This window comes from Bos mutus, chromosome 2, assembly GCF_027580195.1.
Source record: "Bos mutus isolate GX-2022 chromosome 2, NWIPB_WYAK_1.1, whole genome shotgun sequence".
Lineage (NCBI taxonomy): Eukaryota > Metazoa > Chordata > Mammalia > Artiodactyla > Bovidae > Bos > Bos mutus.
This window is the reverse complement of record NC_091618.1, coordinates 74,286,494-74,305,501: the sequence shown is the minus strand read 5'-3', so window position 1 is coordinate 74,305,501 and position 19,008 is coordinate 74,286,494. Positions and strand designations below refer to the sequence as shown.

Here is a 19,008-nt window from a genome sequence, read left to right as displayed (position 1 = left end):
CTCCAAAGCACAGGCTCAGTAGTTGTGGCACATGGCTTAGTTGCTCCATGGCATGTGGAATCTTCCTGGACCAAGGATTGAACCCGTGTTCCCTGCACTGGCAGGCAGATTCTTATCTACTGCACCATCAGGGAAGTCCCAAATACTTTGCTTCTGATAAATGGCATTTCAAATAGTGGGGAAGGAGTGGCCTATGCAACAACCCATTAGAAGTTTATAAACTCTGGTAACATGCAACATAAAGATGGAATAAAGGTCTAAAGATTAGAAGCAAGAATATTAATACATTTGACACAAGCTTTCAAAAATATGGTACAGAGTAGTGTATTTTGAAAGATACACTTCAAATAAGCCAAATTTTAAAACTGGGGGACTATTTTTTTTCTATCACATTTTAATACATGATATCCAAACTATTGAGTTCCTATGTCATAATAAATTGTACAAAGGATATGAACCTAAATCTTAGAAGAAAAACAGGTAGCCATTTAACATGAAAAACTACCCCTCCAAACCTAAAATGTGTCCAAATGTGAATTTATAACAGGTGTGAGCAAACCAGAGAGATTTAGACACACTTCTAATTGTAAGCAGGATTTAAGTTTGAAGAAACCTGCTTTGGATTGCAATCAAAATTCCAAATGGACACACCATTGAGTTAGCAACTTAATTTCTAAAACTCTTATCTTAAATGTGGACAAAGATGTATAGCTAAAAATATTAATTTGCAACATATTAAAATTAAGAATCAACCAATATTCAATATGCAAGAGGTTAAATTGAAGTGCAGGGAAAAAAGGCTAAGGAACACTGCATTAGACATAGTTCCATGTATCTTTTATATATTTGAAATGTTATACACATATTTGCATTTGTATATGTAATAATAGCTATCATTGAGTTGCATGGTTCTAAATATGCTAATGAATGACCTGATTTAATTCTCACAACCCTGTATATCCCCATTTTACAGCTGAGAAAGCAGAGACAGAAATTAAGTAACTTCCACCAGATGAAATTTAAACTCCTGGCACTCTGACTCCTGAATACCATTAATATATGCAGAGAAAGAAAATTGGAAGGAAGCACAGTATTGAAAATGATTATCCTAGGAAGGGAAACAAAGAGGGGAATGAGTAAATTTTATACATATTTCTATACTGTTTGAATCTTTTATAAAATATATTCATCATGTATATACTTATGTATTTTTAAAGGAGGAAAAAAGTTTGGTGAGGAACTCACTTTTGTTCTGCTATGTAAATAAATTTTAAGATAATTTGTAAGTAAGAAAAACATATTAGTAAACTCGGGGAGTTGGTGATGGACAGGGAGGCCTGGCGTGCTACAGCCCATGGGGTTGCAAAGAGTCAGACATGACTCAGTGACTGAACTGAAGTAAGAAAAAATGTGAAGGACTTTTTCCTTCACTTTCCAGATTCCTTGGCTTAAATTGTATGAAAAGTTTGAGGTTATTGTGCCATCTCTTATGGCTTTAAAATTTTTGATATTACATTGATGAATCATACTGTTCATGGGGTTCTCAAGGCAGGAATACTGAATTGGTTTGCCATTCCCTTCTCCAGTAGACCACATTTTGTCAGAACTCTCCACCATGACCCGTCCATCTTGGGTGGCCCTACACGGCATGGCTCATAGTTTCATAGAGTTAGACAAGGCTGTGGTCCATGTGATCAGATTGGTTAGTTTTCTGTGATTGTGGTTTTCAGTCTGTCTGCCCTCTGATGGAGAAGGACAAGAGGCTTATGAAAGCTTCCTGATGGGATAGACTGACTGAGGGAGATACTGGGTCTTGTTCTGATGGGTGGAGCCATGCTCAGTAAATCTTTAATCCAATTTTCAGTTGATGGGTGGAGCTGTGCTCCCTCCCTGCAATCTACCTCCGGCCAAACTATGGTGGAGGTAATGAAGATAATGGTGACCTTCCTCAAAAGATCCCATGCACGTACTGCTGCAGTCCGTGCCCCCAACCCTGCAGCAGGCCACCACCAACCCATGCATTTGCCAGAGACTCCCGGACACTCCCAGGCAAGTCTCCTGTGGGGTCACTGCTCCTTTCTCCTGGGTCCTGGTGCACAAGGTTCTGTTGTGCCCTCCAAGAATCTATTTCTCAGTCCTGTGCAAGTTCTGGGGGGGTTAATGGCGACCTCTTCCAAGAGGACTTATGCCATACCCACACCCAGAGCCCCTGTCCCTGCGGCAGACAACTGCCGACCGGTACCTCCACAGGAGATGCTCAAACACAGTTCTGTGTCAGTCTCTGTGGGGCCCCTGGGTTCTGGTGCACACAAGGTTTGTTTGAGCATCTCTGGCAGATATGGGGTTTGATTCTAAAAGTGAATTCACTCCTCCTACCTTCTTGCTGGGGCTTCTCCTTTGCCCTTGGACGTGGGGTATCTCCTCACAGCCACTCCAGTGCCTACCCTCTTACTGGGGTTTCTCTGACCTTGGACGTAGGGGTATCTCCACATGGCCGGTCCAGTGAAGCGCAGGCACCACTCCTGATCTTGGATGTGGGGTATCCCCTCTTGGCCACTCACCACTCCAGCGGGGCCACCAGATTCCTTATATTGACAAAGGAGGCAAGAATATACAATGGGGCAAAGACAGCCTCTTCAACAAATGGTGCTGGTTCCAAATAGGAAAAGGAGTACATCAAGACTATATATTGTCACCATGCTTATTTAACTTACCTGCAGAGTACATCATGAGAAACGCTGGGCTGGAGGACGCACAAGCTGGAATCAAGATTGCCAGGAGAAATATCAATAACCTCAGATATGCAGATGAAACCACCTTTATGGCAGAAAGCGAAGAAAAACTAAAGAGCGTCTTGATGAAAGTGAAAGAGGAGAGTGAAAAAATTGGCTTAAAGCTCAACATTCAGAAAACAAAGATCATGGCATCCGGTCCCATCACTTCATTGGATGTGATGAAGAAACTGAAAACAGTGGCAGACTTTATTTTGGGGGGCTCCAAAATCACTGCAGATGGTGACTGCAGCCATGAAATAAAAAGACACACTCCTTGGAAGAAAAGTTATGACCAATCTAGACAGCATATTAAAAAGCAGAGACATTACTCTGTCAACAAAGGTCCATCTAGTCAAGGCTATGGTTTTTCCGGTAGTCATGCATGGGTGTGAGAGTTGGTTGATAAAGAAGGCTGAGGCCAAAGAATTGATGCTTTTGAACTGTGGTGTTGGAGGAGACTCTTGAGAGTCCCTTGGACTTCAAGGAGATCCAACCAGTCCATCCTAAAGGAAATCAGTCCTGAATGTTCATTGGAAGGACTGATGTTGAACCTGAAACTCCAGTACTTTGGCCACATGATACAAAGAGCTGATTCATTTGAAAAGACCCTGATGCTGGGAAAGATTGAGGGCAGGAGGAGAAGGGGACGACAGAGGATGAGATGGTTCGATGGCATCACCGACTCAATGGACATGAGTTTGAGTAAACTCTGGAGTTGGTGATGGACAAGGAGGCCTGGCGTGCTGCCGTCCATGGGGTGGCAAAGAGTCGGACACGACTGAGTGACTGAACTGAACTAAACTGATGAATCATGTACTGGTTTCATTATTGTAGATAATCCAGTTACCTATTAAGTGTTAATAGTTGCTTGGTATTTTACAACCTCAACTGAAGTTATAAAGTAAGTATTCCACAAACTTCCTGACAGTTCCTTGAAGATGGAGCTGGCCTGGCATTTAGTCCTTACTGTTCTTTTAAGTTTTTCTTGCTGGGGTTTAGACTGGGACTCTGATAAAAATTTCATCTCAGCTGCTGGTCCTCTAACCAACAGCTTGCTACACAACCTGAGAGATCCCCTGGGAAACCAGGCTTCTCCCTTTGTAGCAGAAGATGAAGAAATTTACGTTTGTCGCCAGCCACTGCCTGCATTCCTGCCAGAGTACTTTAGAAGTGTCCGCGCCAGTATGATCACCCATTACAAAGTATTTCTGCCATGGGCACAACTTCTCCCAGAAGGAATCTCGGAGAACCCAGACAAGGGAACAGTGCTGTGCTATCGGCAACTGCTTGAGGCCCTCAAGACTGCTCAGCTTCAGCCCTTGGTGGTTCTACACCACCAGACCCTCCCTGCCAGCACTCTCCAGAGAACTGAGGCCTTTGCCGATCTCTTTGTGGCCTATGCCTCCTTTGCCTTCCACTCCTTTGGGGACCTAGTTGAGATCTGGTTCACTTTTAGTGATTTGGAGAGAGTGATCACGAAGCTTCCCCACCAGGAATCAAGATCTTCACGTCTGCAGATGCTCACTGATGCCCACAGAAAAGCCTATGAGATTTACCATGAAAAATATGCTTCTCAAGGTGAGTTCACACAACCCTGATGGCTGACCCACCAGCAGCCTTCATCATCCACCTTCATCCACCCTTCTTAAAGCAGGACTCAGCATTTCTTTCCACTTACTTTCAACAGTCCCCTCATAGCTATTTACAAGTGAGAAATTAATATCCTGAAGATTTCTTGGTGGAGGTAGGTAGGGGTGGCTTGCGTTGTACCATGCCCAACATCCCCTTTGAAAAATGTCTTTAAACCCTCCTTACCCAGTCTTGAGTCTACACTATTATCAATTATCTTTCTGTCTTTCCTTCTTCAGTCTTGCCTCCCTGACTCTCCCTAGGATTTCAAGATTGCCCATTTTCTTTCAGCCTCCCTGCTTTCTTTTTTACATTTTAATTTTTTATACTTTTTGACCATGCTGCGTGGCTTGGGAGACCTTAGTTCCCAACGAGGGGTCAAAACCATGCCCCGTGTAATGGAAGCTCAGAGTCCTAACCCCTGGGCCATCAGAGAAACCTTGAGCCTCCCCGTTTTTCTTATGTGAAGAGAATTACGTGCTCTAGTTGAAGCTTATATTCCAGCAGGGGAGACAAATACAAGATAAAATAACGATACGCTGATGGATAGTGAGAAGAACATGATTACAATTGTCCATATTCCTGCTTCATAGCTAATTTAAGCTTCCCATTCAGTAGGTCTGGACAGACTCAGGACATTGATTTTAATATATTCCCTAGATGAATCTGAGGTATACCAATTTTGAGAACCAATTAGATTAATTAGGTTAATTGGATTAGATATGCTTTCTAGTTTTTATTATACACTGTATATTTGTATACTTACTATATATCTGTATACTTGTATATTCTACTTTTTAAATTTATTTTTAATTGGACTTTACAATTTTGTGCTGGTTTTTTGCCGTACAATAACATGTATGTATACATGTAACATACTTGTATACATACTATATATCTGTATACTTGTATATTCTATTTTTTAAATTATTTTTAATTGGACTTTAAAATTTTGTGCTGTTTTTTTTGCCGTACAATAACATGAATCCCATAAATATACATATTCCCCATCCCTCTTAAATTTCCCTCCCACACCATGTTCTACTTTTGAAACTTAACATATAATTAATATATTCTCATTTTATTTTTTTCTTTAATTTAATAATTTTAAAACATGTGTTCCCCATCCTGAACCCTCCTCCCTCCTCCCTCCCCATACCATCCCTCTGGGTCGTCCCAGTGCACCAGCCCCAAGCATCCAGCATTGTGCATTGAACCTGGACTGGCATCTCGTTTCATACATGACATTTCACATGTTTCAATGCCATTCTCCCAAATCTTCCCACCCTCTCCCTCTCCCACAGAGTCCATAAGCCTGTTCTATACAACAGTGTCTCTTTTGCTGTCTCGTATACAGGGTTATCGTTACCATCTTTCTAAATTCCATATATATGCGTTAGTATACTGTATTGGTGTTTTTCCTTCTGGCTTACTTCACTCTGTATAATAGGCTCTAGTTTCATCCACCTCATTAGAACTGATTCAAATGTATTCTTTTTAATGGCTGAGTAATACTCCATTGTGTATATGTACCACAGCTTTCTTATCCATTCATCTGCTGATGGACATCTAGGTTGCTTCCATGTCCTGGCTATTATAAACAGTGCTGCGATGAACATTGGGGTACACGTGTCTCTTTCCCTTCTGGTTTCCTCAGTGTGTATGCCCAGCAGTGAGATTGCTGGATCATAAGGCAGTTCTATTTCCAGTTTTTAAGGAATCTCACACTGTTCTCCATAGTGGCTGTACTAGTTTGCATTCCCACCAACAGTGTAAGAGGGTTCCCTTTTCTCCACACCCTCTCCAGCATTTATTATTTGTAGACTTTTGGGTCGCAGCCATTCTGACTGGTGTTAAATGATATCTCATAATGGTTTTGATTTGCATTTCTCTGATAATGAGTGATGTTGAGCATCTTTTCATGTGTTTGTTAGCCATCTGTATGTCTTCTTTGGAGAAATGTCTATTTAGATCTTTGGCCCATTTTTTGATTGGGTCATTTATTTTTCTGGAGTTGAGCTGAAGGAGTTGCTTGTATATTTTTGATATTAGTTGTTTGTCAGTTGCTTCATTTGCTATTATTTTCTCCCATTCTGAAGGCTGTCTTTTCACTTTGCTAATAGTTTCCTTTGATGTGCAGAAGCTTTTAAGTTTAATTAGGTCCCATTTGTTTATTTTTGCTTTTATTTCCAATATTCTGGGAGGTGGGTCATAGAGGATCCTGCTGTGATGTATGTCAGAGAGTGTTTTGCCTATGTTCTCCTCTAGGAGTTTTATAGTTTCTGGTCTTACGTTGAGATCTTTAATCCATTTTGAGTTTATTTTTGTATATGGTGTTAGAAAGTGTTCTAGTTTCATTCTTTTACAAGTGGTTGACCAGATTTCCCAGCACCACTTGTTAAAGAGATTGTCTTTAATCCATTGTATATTCTTGCCTCCTTTGTCAAAGATAAGGTGTCCATATGTGCGTGGATTTATCTCTGGGCTTTCTATTTTGTTCCATTGGTCTATATTTCTGTCTTTGTGCCAGTACCATACTGTCTTGATAACTGTGGCTTTGTAGTAGAGCCTGAAGTCAGGTAGGTTGATTCCTCCAGTTCCATTTTTCTTTCTCAAGATCGCTTTGGCTATTCGAGGTTTTTGTATTTCCATACAAATTGTGAAATTATTTGTTCTAGCTCTGTGAAGAATACTGTTGGTAGCTTGATAGGGATTGCATTGAATCTATAAATTGCTTTGGGTAGTATATTCATTTTCACTATATTGATTCTTCCAATCCATGAACATGGTATATTTCTCCATCTATTAGTGTCCCTTTGATTTCTTTCACCAGTGTTTTATAGTTTTTCTATATATAGGTCTTTAGTTTCTTTAGGTAGATATATTCCTAAGTATTTTATTCTTTCCGTTGCAATGGTGAATGGAATTGTTTCCTTAATTTCTCTTTCTGTTTTCTCATTATTAGTGTATAGGAATGCAAGGGATTTCTGTGTGTTGATTTTATATCCTGCAACTTTACTATAATCATTGATTAGTTCTAGTAATTTTCTGGTGGAGTCTTTAGGGTTTTCTATGTAGAGGATCATGTCATCTGCAAATAGTGAGAGTTTTACTTCTTCTTTTCCAATTTGGATTCCTTTTATTTCTTTTTCTGCTCTGATTGCTGTGGCCAAAACTTCCAAAACTATGTTGAATAGTAATGGTGAAAGTGGGCACCCTTGTCTTGTTCCTGACTTTAGAGGAAATGCTTTCAATTTTTCACCATTGAGGATAATGTTTGCTGTGGGTTTGTCATATATAGCTTTTATTATGTTGAGGTATGTTCCTTCTATTCCTGCTTTCTGGAGAGTTTTTATCATAAATGGGTGTTGAATTTTGTCAAAGGCTTTCTCTGCATCTATTGAGATAATCATATGGTTTTTGTTTTCAATTTGTTAATGTGGTGTATTACATTGATTGATTTGCGGATATTGAAGAATCCTTGCATCCCTGGGATAAAGCCCACTTGGTCATGGTGTATGATCTTTTTAATGTGTTGTTGGATTCTGATTGCTAGAATTTTGTTTAGGATTTTTGCATCTATGTTCATCAGTGATATTGGCCTGTAGTTTTTTTTTTTGTGGGATCTTTGTCAGGTTTTGGTATTAGGGTGATGGTGGCCTCATAGAATGAGTTTGGAAGTTTACCTTCCTCTGCAATTTTCTGGAAGAGTTTGAGCAGGATAGGTGTTAGCTCTTCTCTAAATTTTTGGTAGAATTCAGCTGTGAAGCCGTCTGGACCTGGCCTTTTGTTTGCTGGAAGATTTTTGATTACAGTTTCAATTTCCGTGCTTGTGATGGGTCTGTTAAGGTTTTCTATTTCTTCCTGGTCGAGTTTTGGAAAGTTGTACTTTTCTAAGAATTTGTCCATTTCTTCCTCGTTGTCCATTTTATTGGCATATAATTGTTGATAATAGTCTCTTATAATCCTTTGTATTTCTGTGTTGTCTGTTGTGATCTCTCCATTTTCGTTTCTAATTTTATTGATTTGATTTTTCTCCCTTTGTTTCTTGATGAGTCTGGCTAATGGTTTATCAGTTTTATTTATCCTTTCAAAGAACCAGCTTTTGGCTTTGTTGATTTTATATTCTCATTTTAATAAAAACTCATTGAAAGTATGATTTTCAATGTTCTTACATGTTCGCATTATATTAATGGCTCGTTTAAGATATTTCATTTTTACATACTAGTTTAATTTTCAGTTAAAAATTACGTTGCAGTGAACATATGTATAAATACTTGCCTTCAGATAAATTCTGACAGACTCTTTAAAAAAAAAAAAAAGTATTTGTGTAACTTACGGCTGTGCTGAGTCTCATTGCTGCACATGGGCTTTCTCTGGTTGCACAATGAGAAGTGCAGGCTTCACACTGCGGTACCTTCTCTTGTTGCTGCTCCCAGGCTCTAAGCTTGAGGGCTCAGTGGTTGCAGTGCATGGGCTTAGTTACCCCAGGGCATGTGGGATCTTCCTGGACCAGAGATCAGATCTGTGTCCCCTGTTTCAGCAGGCAGTTTCTTTAGCACTGAGTCACCAGGGAAGCCCTCTGAGATTCTTGAAACTGAAATTACCAGGTCAGAAGATGCACTTTCTTTAAGACTTCAAAGGATGTTGCTAAATTATTTTCCAGAAAAGTTGTAACTTTATACCAACAATTACAAAATTGTTCTTCTGACCCCACTCAGCCTGTTTTCAGTGATGTAATTGTTTTATCATTGGTGTAGACAGAAATAGTTAATAACAGATCTATAATAAAAATAGAAAAGAGTTTTATTCAAGCCAAACTATATCTTTGGAGGGAGCCTCTCAGAAATCTCCGAGGGACTCCTCAAGAAAAGCATGGTTTTAAGCACAGTTTTATATTTCATCAGAAAAAAGAACATCAACCATGACGGGGGTACATTCCTGCAAAGTTTTGAAAAAAGACAGATTAGCCTGTGCACAGAGAGTATGTGTGCTTGCCACCCGGGAAGGAAGCCTTATTATCAGAGGTGTACTGTCACTGACGTCCCAGGAAAAGAGGCATTCATCTCTATCTTCACAACAGACATTCTTTACTTCTGGACAATGCATCTTCTTCTTTGATGGTTAAAGCACATGGAAAATGTATGTTTAACAGACTACAAAACGGGATGTTCTAGTTAGCAAAAAGTTTATGTTAAATCATGCATAAGCCAGAATGACTTCCCCATATCTCAGTATGTGAAAATTTTCTTCCATCATTGGTAATTTGATGGCTGAAAACTATTATCTCCTTATATTCTTTATTTGCATGTGTTCAATTATAGAGAGGTTAAACATTTTTTTCTGTGTTTAAAATAAAATCAGGGCAAGGGGGAAAAGAGTGGGAATGTGATTGGGGCTATTTTAGATATGATTGTCAAAAAGGCTGTCCTTGGACCACCTTTTTAGCCAAGTGGAAGGAGGGAGAGAGCCACAGGATCTGGAGGGTTACACGCTGCTGGGTGAGAGAACAATCCTGCCGAGGGAGCCACAAAAGCCCAGCTATCAGTTTCATAAACTCTAGGTCAAGGGAGAACAAGAGATGCCGGATTTGAAACCAGTTTCTTTAAAAGCCTATCATGGAACGAATGAGAAAATAAATAAATATTTATTGACTGTAATTCTACTGAAGAAGCTTTGAGTAAAATGAACTTTGAAAGAAGGCAAAGCTAGACATGGATCATCTGAAGCTGAAGAAAATCTGTCTTATTTTGAGGACTAATTCCATAGAATTATTTTAAATTATAAAGCTATATATACATGTTTGTTAAAATGTTTTACATATTTCATTTTTGATCTTCATCAGGTTACTAAAGACTATTTCTTTCTTAAACTCATGTTTGCCTTCTTTTCTTCTTCTGCTCATTCCTCCCAGCCTTCATTTCATGTTTTATCAACATCACTAGATTGTCTGTCCCTGATATAATACAGGACACTAAGTAAATTCTCTTCTCAGTCTCTTTACTATTCCAAAAGACAGTTTTCCTTCTTCCTTTCTCTCTCTCACTCATCTTCCGCTTTTTAATCCAATTCCATAGCTTTGTTGTTCTTTGTAAAATACATTTTTAATATACCCAAAAAAGTTACATATGTTGATTAAAAGCAAAATATAATTTTTAAAAAGCAGGGATATTGAATAATATCCCATGAACTGAAAAGAAATTTTGAGACCAAAAAGTGAAGCAGGCAACTCCATAAAGTATAATTATGGGGTTTATTGTGGGTAACTTACATATGGGTTGGATTGGCGATCTGGAAGCATTTGCAGCTGCATTCCCCACTGCTGGGCTTCCCTGATAGCTCAGTTGGTAAGAATCCATCTGCAATGCAGGAGACCCTGGTTCAATTCCTGGGTCGGGAAGATCCCCTGGAGAAGAGATAGGTTGCCCACTCCAGTATTTGTGGGCTTCCCTTGTGGCTCAGCTGGTAAAGAATCCGCCTGCAATGCGGGAGACCTGGGTTCCATCCCTGCGTTGGGAAGATCCCCTGCAGAAGGGAAAGGCTACCCACTTCGGTATTCTGGCCTGGAGAATTCCATGAACTGTATAGCCCATGGACACGACAAAATGTCAGACTCGACTGAGCGACTTTCACTTCCCCACTGCCAAAAAGGGTATGGGGAATTTAAAGGGGCCAAAGCTAAAAATACAATCTGACTACTAAGGGAGTAGCACATTTGCACCAATGGGAGCCGGGGGTTTTTCCTCCCCCTTGGGGTCTCATGACCATTTTTCCCTGTGGACCATTAACTATCTGTGTTAGTTGAATAGCATTCTTCCAGTTCTTGCATCAGATGAAGACAAGGGTAAAAGATAGGAAACTTATCTGGCTTGGGTGCATTTCTTGTGAGTACACTAGAGCTCAGTCACACAGGATGGGAAGTGGGTAGGACTGCAGGCCTAAGAAGGAGCTGACAAAATGCAGTCAATGTGATTCAGCCACATAATAGTTAACATCCATGAAGTGACCACGCAGTCCAGCAATTAAGCTATAACAATACTGTGATGGTTTTGTAATATATAGAAATATTGAATTACTATTTATACTCATGGACTAACAATGTTGTAGGTTAATTATGCTTCAATTTTTTTTAAAGCAAGTAAACAGCAAAAAATGAAATTATACCCACAATATAATATCTGCTAAGTAGAGAGCCAAGAAAAATAAAAGCAAATGTCAAGGCAAAAATATTTGCATCACAAATATTCATAGCAGTATTATTCGTAATAACCAAAAGTGGAAACAACCCTAATGGCCATCAGTTGATGGATAAAGAAAAAGTGGCGTATTAGTAAAATGAATAGTACTCAGCACTTGAAAGGAGTGATTGATTCATGCTACAATATGATAATTCTTGAAGACATTATGCTAAGTGAAAGCAGCCAGCCCCCAAAGACCACATATTATATAATTTCATTGCTATTAAATGTCCAGAGTAGAAAAACCTATAGTAGAGACACTAAAGTAGAGTAGTGATGTCTGGGGCTAGAAAACAGAATGAGAACTGACTGCTAATGGGGATGTAATATCTTTCTGGGTGACTAAAGTGTTCCAGAATTAGTGCAGAGAGTTGCACAGCTTTGTAAATGTACTAAATATAACAAAATGTTATAGTTTAAAAGGATGTATTTTATAGTATATGAATTATACCTCAATTTTAATGTAAAAATTAGTTAGAAAGCTGAGGGTTTATAAGACAAAACAAACCATATCACAACTTTTGTCTACTTGTATGTTTTTCCCTATCTCATCTCCCACTCTACCCACTCCCTCCCAGGTTACCACTGTGCTAAATATTCCATCCATCTTGCATTAGACCATGGCTTTCCCCCTCCCACACTGGTGTCACAGTGGATGTACAAGTTTAAGCATTTCAATAAAATAATTAATTACAGGAAAAGTGGCATTTTACTAAATACATTTTAGCCCAAAAATCACCATGTTTAAGAAATATGTTTAAAAATTAAATTCCCATTTACTGATGACTAGAAAATAAACAATCTGAAATGAAGTTCTGATTTTTTTCCAAGGAATTTTTTATCAGGGAATGAGTTACCTACAGTGAAATGCATGGATCTTAATTTTACAGTCTGATCTGTAAAATTGAACCCATACCCGTATCAAGATATAAAATTAAAACCATCCTCTCATCATGATATAAAATATTCATCAACACCTCCAAAAACCCCATTTCTGATCATTGTATCCCTTCCTAATCCTTACCCCAGAAAAAATGTTGATCTGGCTCCTATCAGGAATCATACAGTATGTACTATTTTGTGTCTGTCTTTTTCCATCAGTATGTTCGTGAGATTCATTTATTTTGTTGCTGTTCGTAATTTGCTGCTTGTTTCTTCTAAGTGGTGTTCTATTGTGGATGTATCACAACTGAGGGGCACTTGGGCAGTTTCCAGTTTTTATCTCATATAAATAAGTTGCTATGAACATTCTTGTACAAGGTTTTGCACGGACGTATGTTTTCATTTCTCTTGGATAATACCTAGGAGAGGAAATGCTGGATTACAGGGGAGAGATGTATTTGACTTTCTAAGAAACTGCCAATTTCTCAAAGCAGTTGTTCTATTTTATACTCCCACTAGCTATGTGTGAGAATTCAGTAGCCTCATAATCCTTACTAACATTTGGCATTTTCGTCCTTTTCTGTTTTAGCCATTCTGATGGTATCTCATTTAGATTGCATTCCTTTTTTTAAAAAAAGTTTCTATCCCAACTGCGTATGTATTTAAAAAATTTAGTGTCCAATTTTGCTTGGTTTGGAATTTAGCATGATGAAAGAGTATTATACATTTTGTAGTCCTCTAGGACTTTTTTGTTCAAACAAAATTGTTTCCAAGGCTTATTCATATTGTTGAACAGAGCTATATCATCTTCTTTTCACTGCTTTCCACTGTGGGACTAAGCCAAGTTTATTAATTCATTTTCCTAAGTTCATTTGTATCATTTTTTAACATAATTTTGTTTACTTATTTATTTTTGGCTGTGCTGGGTCTTCATTACTGCGTGGCCTTTTTCTCTGGTTGCAGTGAGTGGGGGCTACTCTTGAGCTGCAGCATGCAGGCTTCTCATTGTGGTGGCTTGTCTTGTTGCAAGCGTGAGCTCTAGGGCGCTCAGACTTCAGAAACTGGCTTATTGGCTCAGTAGCTGCGGACACTGGGCTCTAGAGCACAGGCTCAATAGTTGTGGCACACAGGCTTAGTTGCTCTGAGGCATGCACGATCTTTCTGGATCAGGGATCAAAACTGTATCTTCTGCATTGGCAGGCTAATTCTTTACCACTGAGCCGCCAGGGAAGCCCCCAATCCCTTTCCCCTCTACTCTGAATCTCAGATATTAGGTAATTGTACATTTCCAAGAACACTGCTTAGTCATTTTCTGTCATTGTGTCACTGTTGATATTTCTTAATGATTAAGGGGTAATCATTTAAAAGTCAGAGAGAACCTAAAAAATTAAAAGCTATAGGTGGTTCAGAGTTTTTTCCTTTCTAATCAAGACTTTTAAAAAATTAATGTTACTTTTTTGTTTGTTTTGATTTTTACTTGTTTTGCCTATCCAGGGCCAAGGAAATAATTTGTTCAGCATGTTGGTAATATATCCATAGGAAGATACTCTATCAATACAGGCAAACCTTTAAAGCATTTTTACTTTTTATTATTTTACTTCTTTATTTACATGTTTATTGAGTTAGAGGTACATGAGAAAATGTTAAACCAAACAACTACTTTGAAAACAGATTGAGTTGGTGATTTGAATTTATTTGGCTATTTTAAAAAGTACTTTGCTTTACCTAAATTCACTTGAATCCAAAATTTGAAGTATCCTAGTAACTTATTGAAATAACTGAGGTAGTGACTTGCTTCAAGATTGCATACATCCTACAATAATACTACTTTTTAGAACAGTTTTAGATTTATAGAAAATTTGAGCAGATAGTACAGAGTTTCTATATGTCCCTGTCCCTGAAACCAGTTTCCCCTAACATAAACATCTTACATTATTATGGGACATTTGTTGCAATTAAAGAACCAAGGTTGATACGCTGTTACTAACTAAAGTCCATGTTTTGTTCAGATTTCCTTAGTTTCTCCTGCATGTCCTTTTTCTACTCTGGGATCTCTTCCAAGGTACCACATTATATTTAGTTGTCGTATCTCTGTAGGCTCCTCTGAGCTGTGAGAGAAGTTACAGCCCTGTGCTTTGGTGGCCGGGATATAATGGTGTAGCCACTATGGAAAGCTGTATGACAGTTCCTCAAGAAATGGAGCCTGCAATTGCCATACGATCTAGCACTTGCGGGAATACACCCAAAAGAACTGAAAGCAGGAGCTTGAACAGATATTTGCACACCCATTTTCATGGCGTTATTCAAAACAATCAAAAGATGAAAACAATCCATATGCCCATACAAGGATGAATGGATAAATAAAACATGCTAGATACATACAATTGAATGTTATTCAGCCTTCAAAAGAAATGAAATTCTGACACATGCTACAGCATGGATGAACCTTGGGTACACTACACTAAGTGAAATAAGCCAGACACGAAAGGACAAATATTGTATGACTCCACCTATATGAAGGACCTAGAATGATCAAACTCACAGAGACAGAAAGTAGAATAATGATTACCAGAGACTGGGTGGAGGAGGGAATGGGGAAGAACTCATGGACCCAGAGTTTCTGTTTGAAATGATGGAAATCTGGGGAGGTGGATGGTGGTGACAGTTGCAGAACAAAGCCACTTTAAAAAAATTTAATGGTGAATTTTATGTTATGTATTTTTACCGCAATTTTGAGTTCTTTTCTAATGACTGTGTGTTGTTATAAACTTCCTGCTCGTGTTTTCAACGTCCTACCGTTGGAAGGATATGAAAAGATTCTTGGCAGACCAGCAGGAGCATGAACACATCTCTCACAGGAAGAGCAGAGTTGCACACCGCGCCTCCCACCTGCCGACACCGGAACACAATCTAGGGCAACGCTGGGGACTCCCACCCTCCTCCTGAAGCATTGATCCTGGCAGTTCAATACTGGCCTGATTGATTACTTCTATTTAAACATTTGGGGCAAAAGGGAGAGGAGCAAACAAAAAGGGGCTGTTTTGTATGAACAATAGCAATGGGTTTTAGAGGAATGACATACTTTTGTGATGGAAACAGAACTGAGCTTATCCTTAAACAAAATCTAGTAATACCTGTGAGGGACATAAACTCACACATTGCCATGCAGTAATTTCCTACATGGGCTTGAAACAGTTAATACTCAACCCCCATCAAATACTGATTTTGAGTTCTGTAGACAAGAACACTGACCTTTAACCATATCCAGCAAAAATTACAAGATAAATTATCTTAAACCAGTGCAATTACCCCCCACTTCAGTCCCGAAGAAACATGAACTGCCAGCTTAGAATGAGGTTCCAGTTTTGAGTAACCTGCATTTTATGTTATTTTAAGAAGTATAGTTTGTGCTTGCACTAGGAACCAGTTAGGAATAATATCAGAAATTTTATTTTGTATGATATGAGACTTTCTGGAACCTCAGGTACGTTTGTTCACTCTGAGTCTAAAAACAGCTTGTTAAGTCAAATAGGAGTGATGTATGAGTCAGTTGCACTTAGGGATTAACTGTCCTCCTGTGTCATGTCATTGATCCAGAGATAATACTAAATTGGACATTTAAAAATGTTCAGCACAGGCTGAGAACATATGTTCTACGTGTGCTGATGTGATGATAGACTGAAGTGTGGAAAATCTGTGGAAGGTGAAATGGCTCCATGGGGCACAATCACTGAATAACTGGAAAATAGCATTATCTTATCAGAAGGAGGACCAAATGTCTCTCTCTGAGTGATATTCCTAGCTCAGAGGATTTCAAAGTTCCATTATGCCTATCAAAATAAGCACTTTGGTAGTTGGCAGCGGTTGGTTATTAATAGTGGTTTCAATGACTGGGGAGATCTTTCTCCTGTACAGAATTTGAATGTAGGAGAGAGGTCAGGCATATAAGCTTGTCATTTAAGTCTCAAACGCTGGCTTTAGGCCATTTTGTTTACTGTTTCCAAAGCACAGGTCTGAGCACTTGCCTATGCACCCATCCTAAGCTTGCTATTTGGAGAGACTCGAGAAATGTCGAAGCTTGCTCCTCAGGGAGCACACAGTCTCAGCAGGAGATAAAGACTTTTGTGCATCAAGGAGTTAGATGGTGCTTCTGACAACTGAGGCATCCCAAGTCCACCACATGAATGGGTGCATTCTCAGTCATGTTCGACTCTTTGCAACACCTTGGACTGCAGCCTGCCAGGCTCCTCTGTCCATTGGATTTTCCAGGAAACAATACTGGAGTGGGTTGCCATTTCCTCTTCAAGGGGATCTTCCCCACCCAGGGATGAAACCCGCATCTCCTGCATCTCCTGCATTGGCAGGTGGATTCTTTGCCACTAAGCCACCTGAGATGCCCACAGCAGCGTGTTTCAAACTGGTCTGAGCACCACTGTATCTGAAGCACCCAGGAAGCTTGTTAAAAGGCTCTCATTCCTGGGTCCACCCCAGTCGGCTGACAAGAAGGACAGGTGATTCTGATGTACGTAAGCTTCAACACCACTGTTAGGTGATCAAATGTCAAAGCGAGAGGGTTCAAGCTGCACTGGTCTATGTTTCCTTCATATTCTCCTCAATGCACAGTAAGGGTTGGATGGACTTGGCACAGTGAATAAGGACAGGTAACAGCAGTCCCCTGAGAGCACCCTACCTCTCCAAAGTCTCTCCACTTGGAAGTCTAAACTGTTGTTTAGACCAACAGTTCCCAAGCTTTAGCAGGTGTCGGAATCACCTGGAGCGCTTGTAAAGCACGCAGAGGCCAAGGTTTATTAGGAACTGAGACGCAGCTCTCTCCATCTGCCTTTTACGTTGTGTGGGGTTAGGGAAAGGAACTGTTTTGATTCTTGCAAAAGACTTTACAAGTGTCCTGCACGTCACTGTTCTGATTTATATGAAACAGTCTCTAAAGGGACATTTCTTAAAAAGCTACCTTGTTTTCTAAAGTCTTTCAGCTTGAGTAAAATCATGTGAGTGATTTCTGCAGAAATCTTTTTTAAAGTTGGTGAATGTGGACTAGAAAGGCCGACAGAAAACGAGTTCACCAGTGGCTTCTGGGGTCACAGCCTCCTTCCTCTCTCACCTACATCCCCTCATCTGGTTGGTTTCAGGTGGAAAACTCTCTGTGGTCCTGCGAGCTGAGACGCTCTCCAAGCTCCTGCTAGAACCATCTATGTCTACACTTGTCAAGGTAATGACAGCCCAAAGAAATAGAATCTGTAACTTCTGAGAAAAGTTGCAAGTTTAGTTTTAAAAAAACAATAGAAATTTTTGTCGACTTGACATCCTTTCTTTTTAAATTTATCTTATTGACGTGTATTTAACCTACAATGCTGTGTTAATTTCTACTGTACAGCAAAATGATTCAGTTATATATATTTTATATACATATACATTCTTTGTCACATTCTTTTCCATTATGGTTTATCACAGGATATTAAATATACTTCCCTCTGCTATACAGAAGGACCTTGTTGTTTATCCATCCTACATATAATGGTTTGCTTGACATTCTTACAAATGCCTCTTCTGAGTGTTATGCATTCTCTAGATTTATAATTACTTTAAAACAAAATCTTATTTGTTGTAGCCCCAGCTTTCACTTGGTCAAGTGTCAGCTTTTGCCTACACAAAGACGTCAAATGCCTCTGGTCTTGCTCCTTCTTAAAAAGAGCTTATCAAAAGAGAGGTCAGTTTTGTATTTTTCATTTGTTTGTTTTTTTAGCAAAACAGACACTAGGGTAAGAGGTTTTTTTTTTAAATAACATTAATAATGTGGTCCCTAGAGTGCCCATCCTGTTTTCTACCTCCTCTAAAAACAACTTTTAACTATAATTTTAATAATAAACGTTAAAACATTTGAGAATTTAACAGCCTTGGCCCTTGTAACGTTGACTGCTGGGCAGCGTGGAAAACCCTCTGAGAAAACAACTGATTCCTGTAGTTGCTGCACCGTGTCTGTGCTGCGATGGAGGCCCCATGTGCCAAGGTCCAACTTCAGATTTACAAGCTCAGGGGTTTAAAAACCAGACATGATAAGGTTCTGAAATGACCAGGTCCAAGACTGATAGTATGACCAGAAAACCAGAATATCTAAATTCTTTTATAAGGGGCGATAACTGCTATCAGTTATGAGCTCAGGAGACCAAAGTGCTGATCAGAAAATGCTTGTCAAGAAGTAGTCTTTGAACTGGTCTCTCTGCCCCCATTTCCCCCCTGCAATACATTTTTTGCTGAATTCCCTGCTGAGAAGCTACGTTCCCCTGAAACGGTGAAGGTCCTCAGAGCCTTCCAGAATGCGGCTCACCAGGGCCCTCTTGCCAGCTCTCTGCCCTCGCCTTTTCCCCGGTGTGCATGCTGTCACTCCACCAGCCCTGCGGCATTCGCTACCCGAAGTCTTATCCTCCTTCCCTTCCTCAAATCTCTTCCAATAAAATTCTACCCATTAT

General features: G+C 39.4%; 1 protein-coding gene across 1 annotated transcript in view; it reads left to right on the top strand.

Moving 5' to 3' along the window:
- The first annotated feature begins 3,712 nt into the window (after positions 1–3,712).
- LCT (lactase) overlaps positions 3,713–19,008 on the top strand; it is a 52,457-nt gene continuing 37,161 nt past the window's right edge. The window contains exons 1-2 of the mRNA XM_005899492.2: positions 3,713–4,352; positions 17,671–17,750. Coding sequence (XP_005899554.2) covers positions 3,713–4,352; positions 17,671–17,750 — 720 coding nt within the window. The remainder of the gene's footprint in view (positions 4,353–17,670; positions 17,751–19,008) is intronic.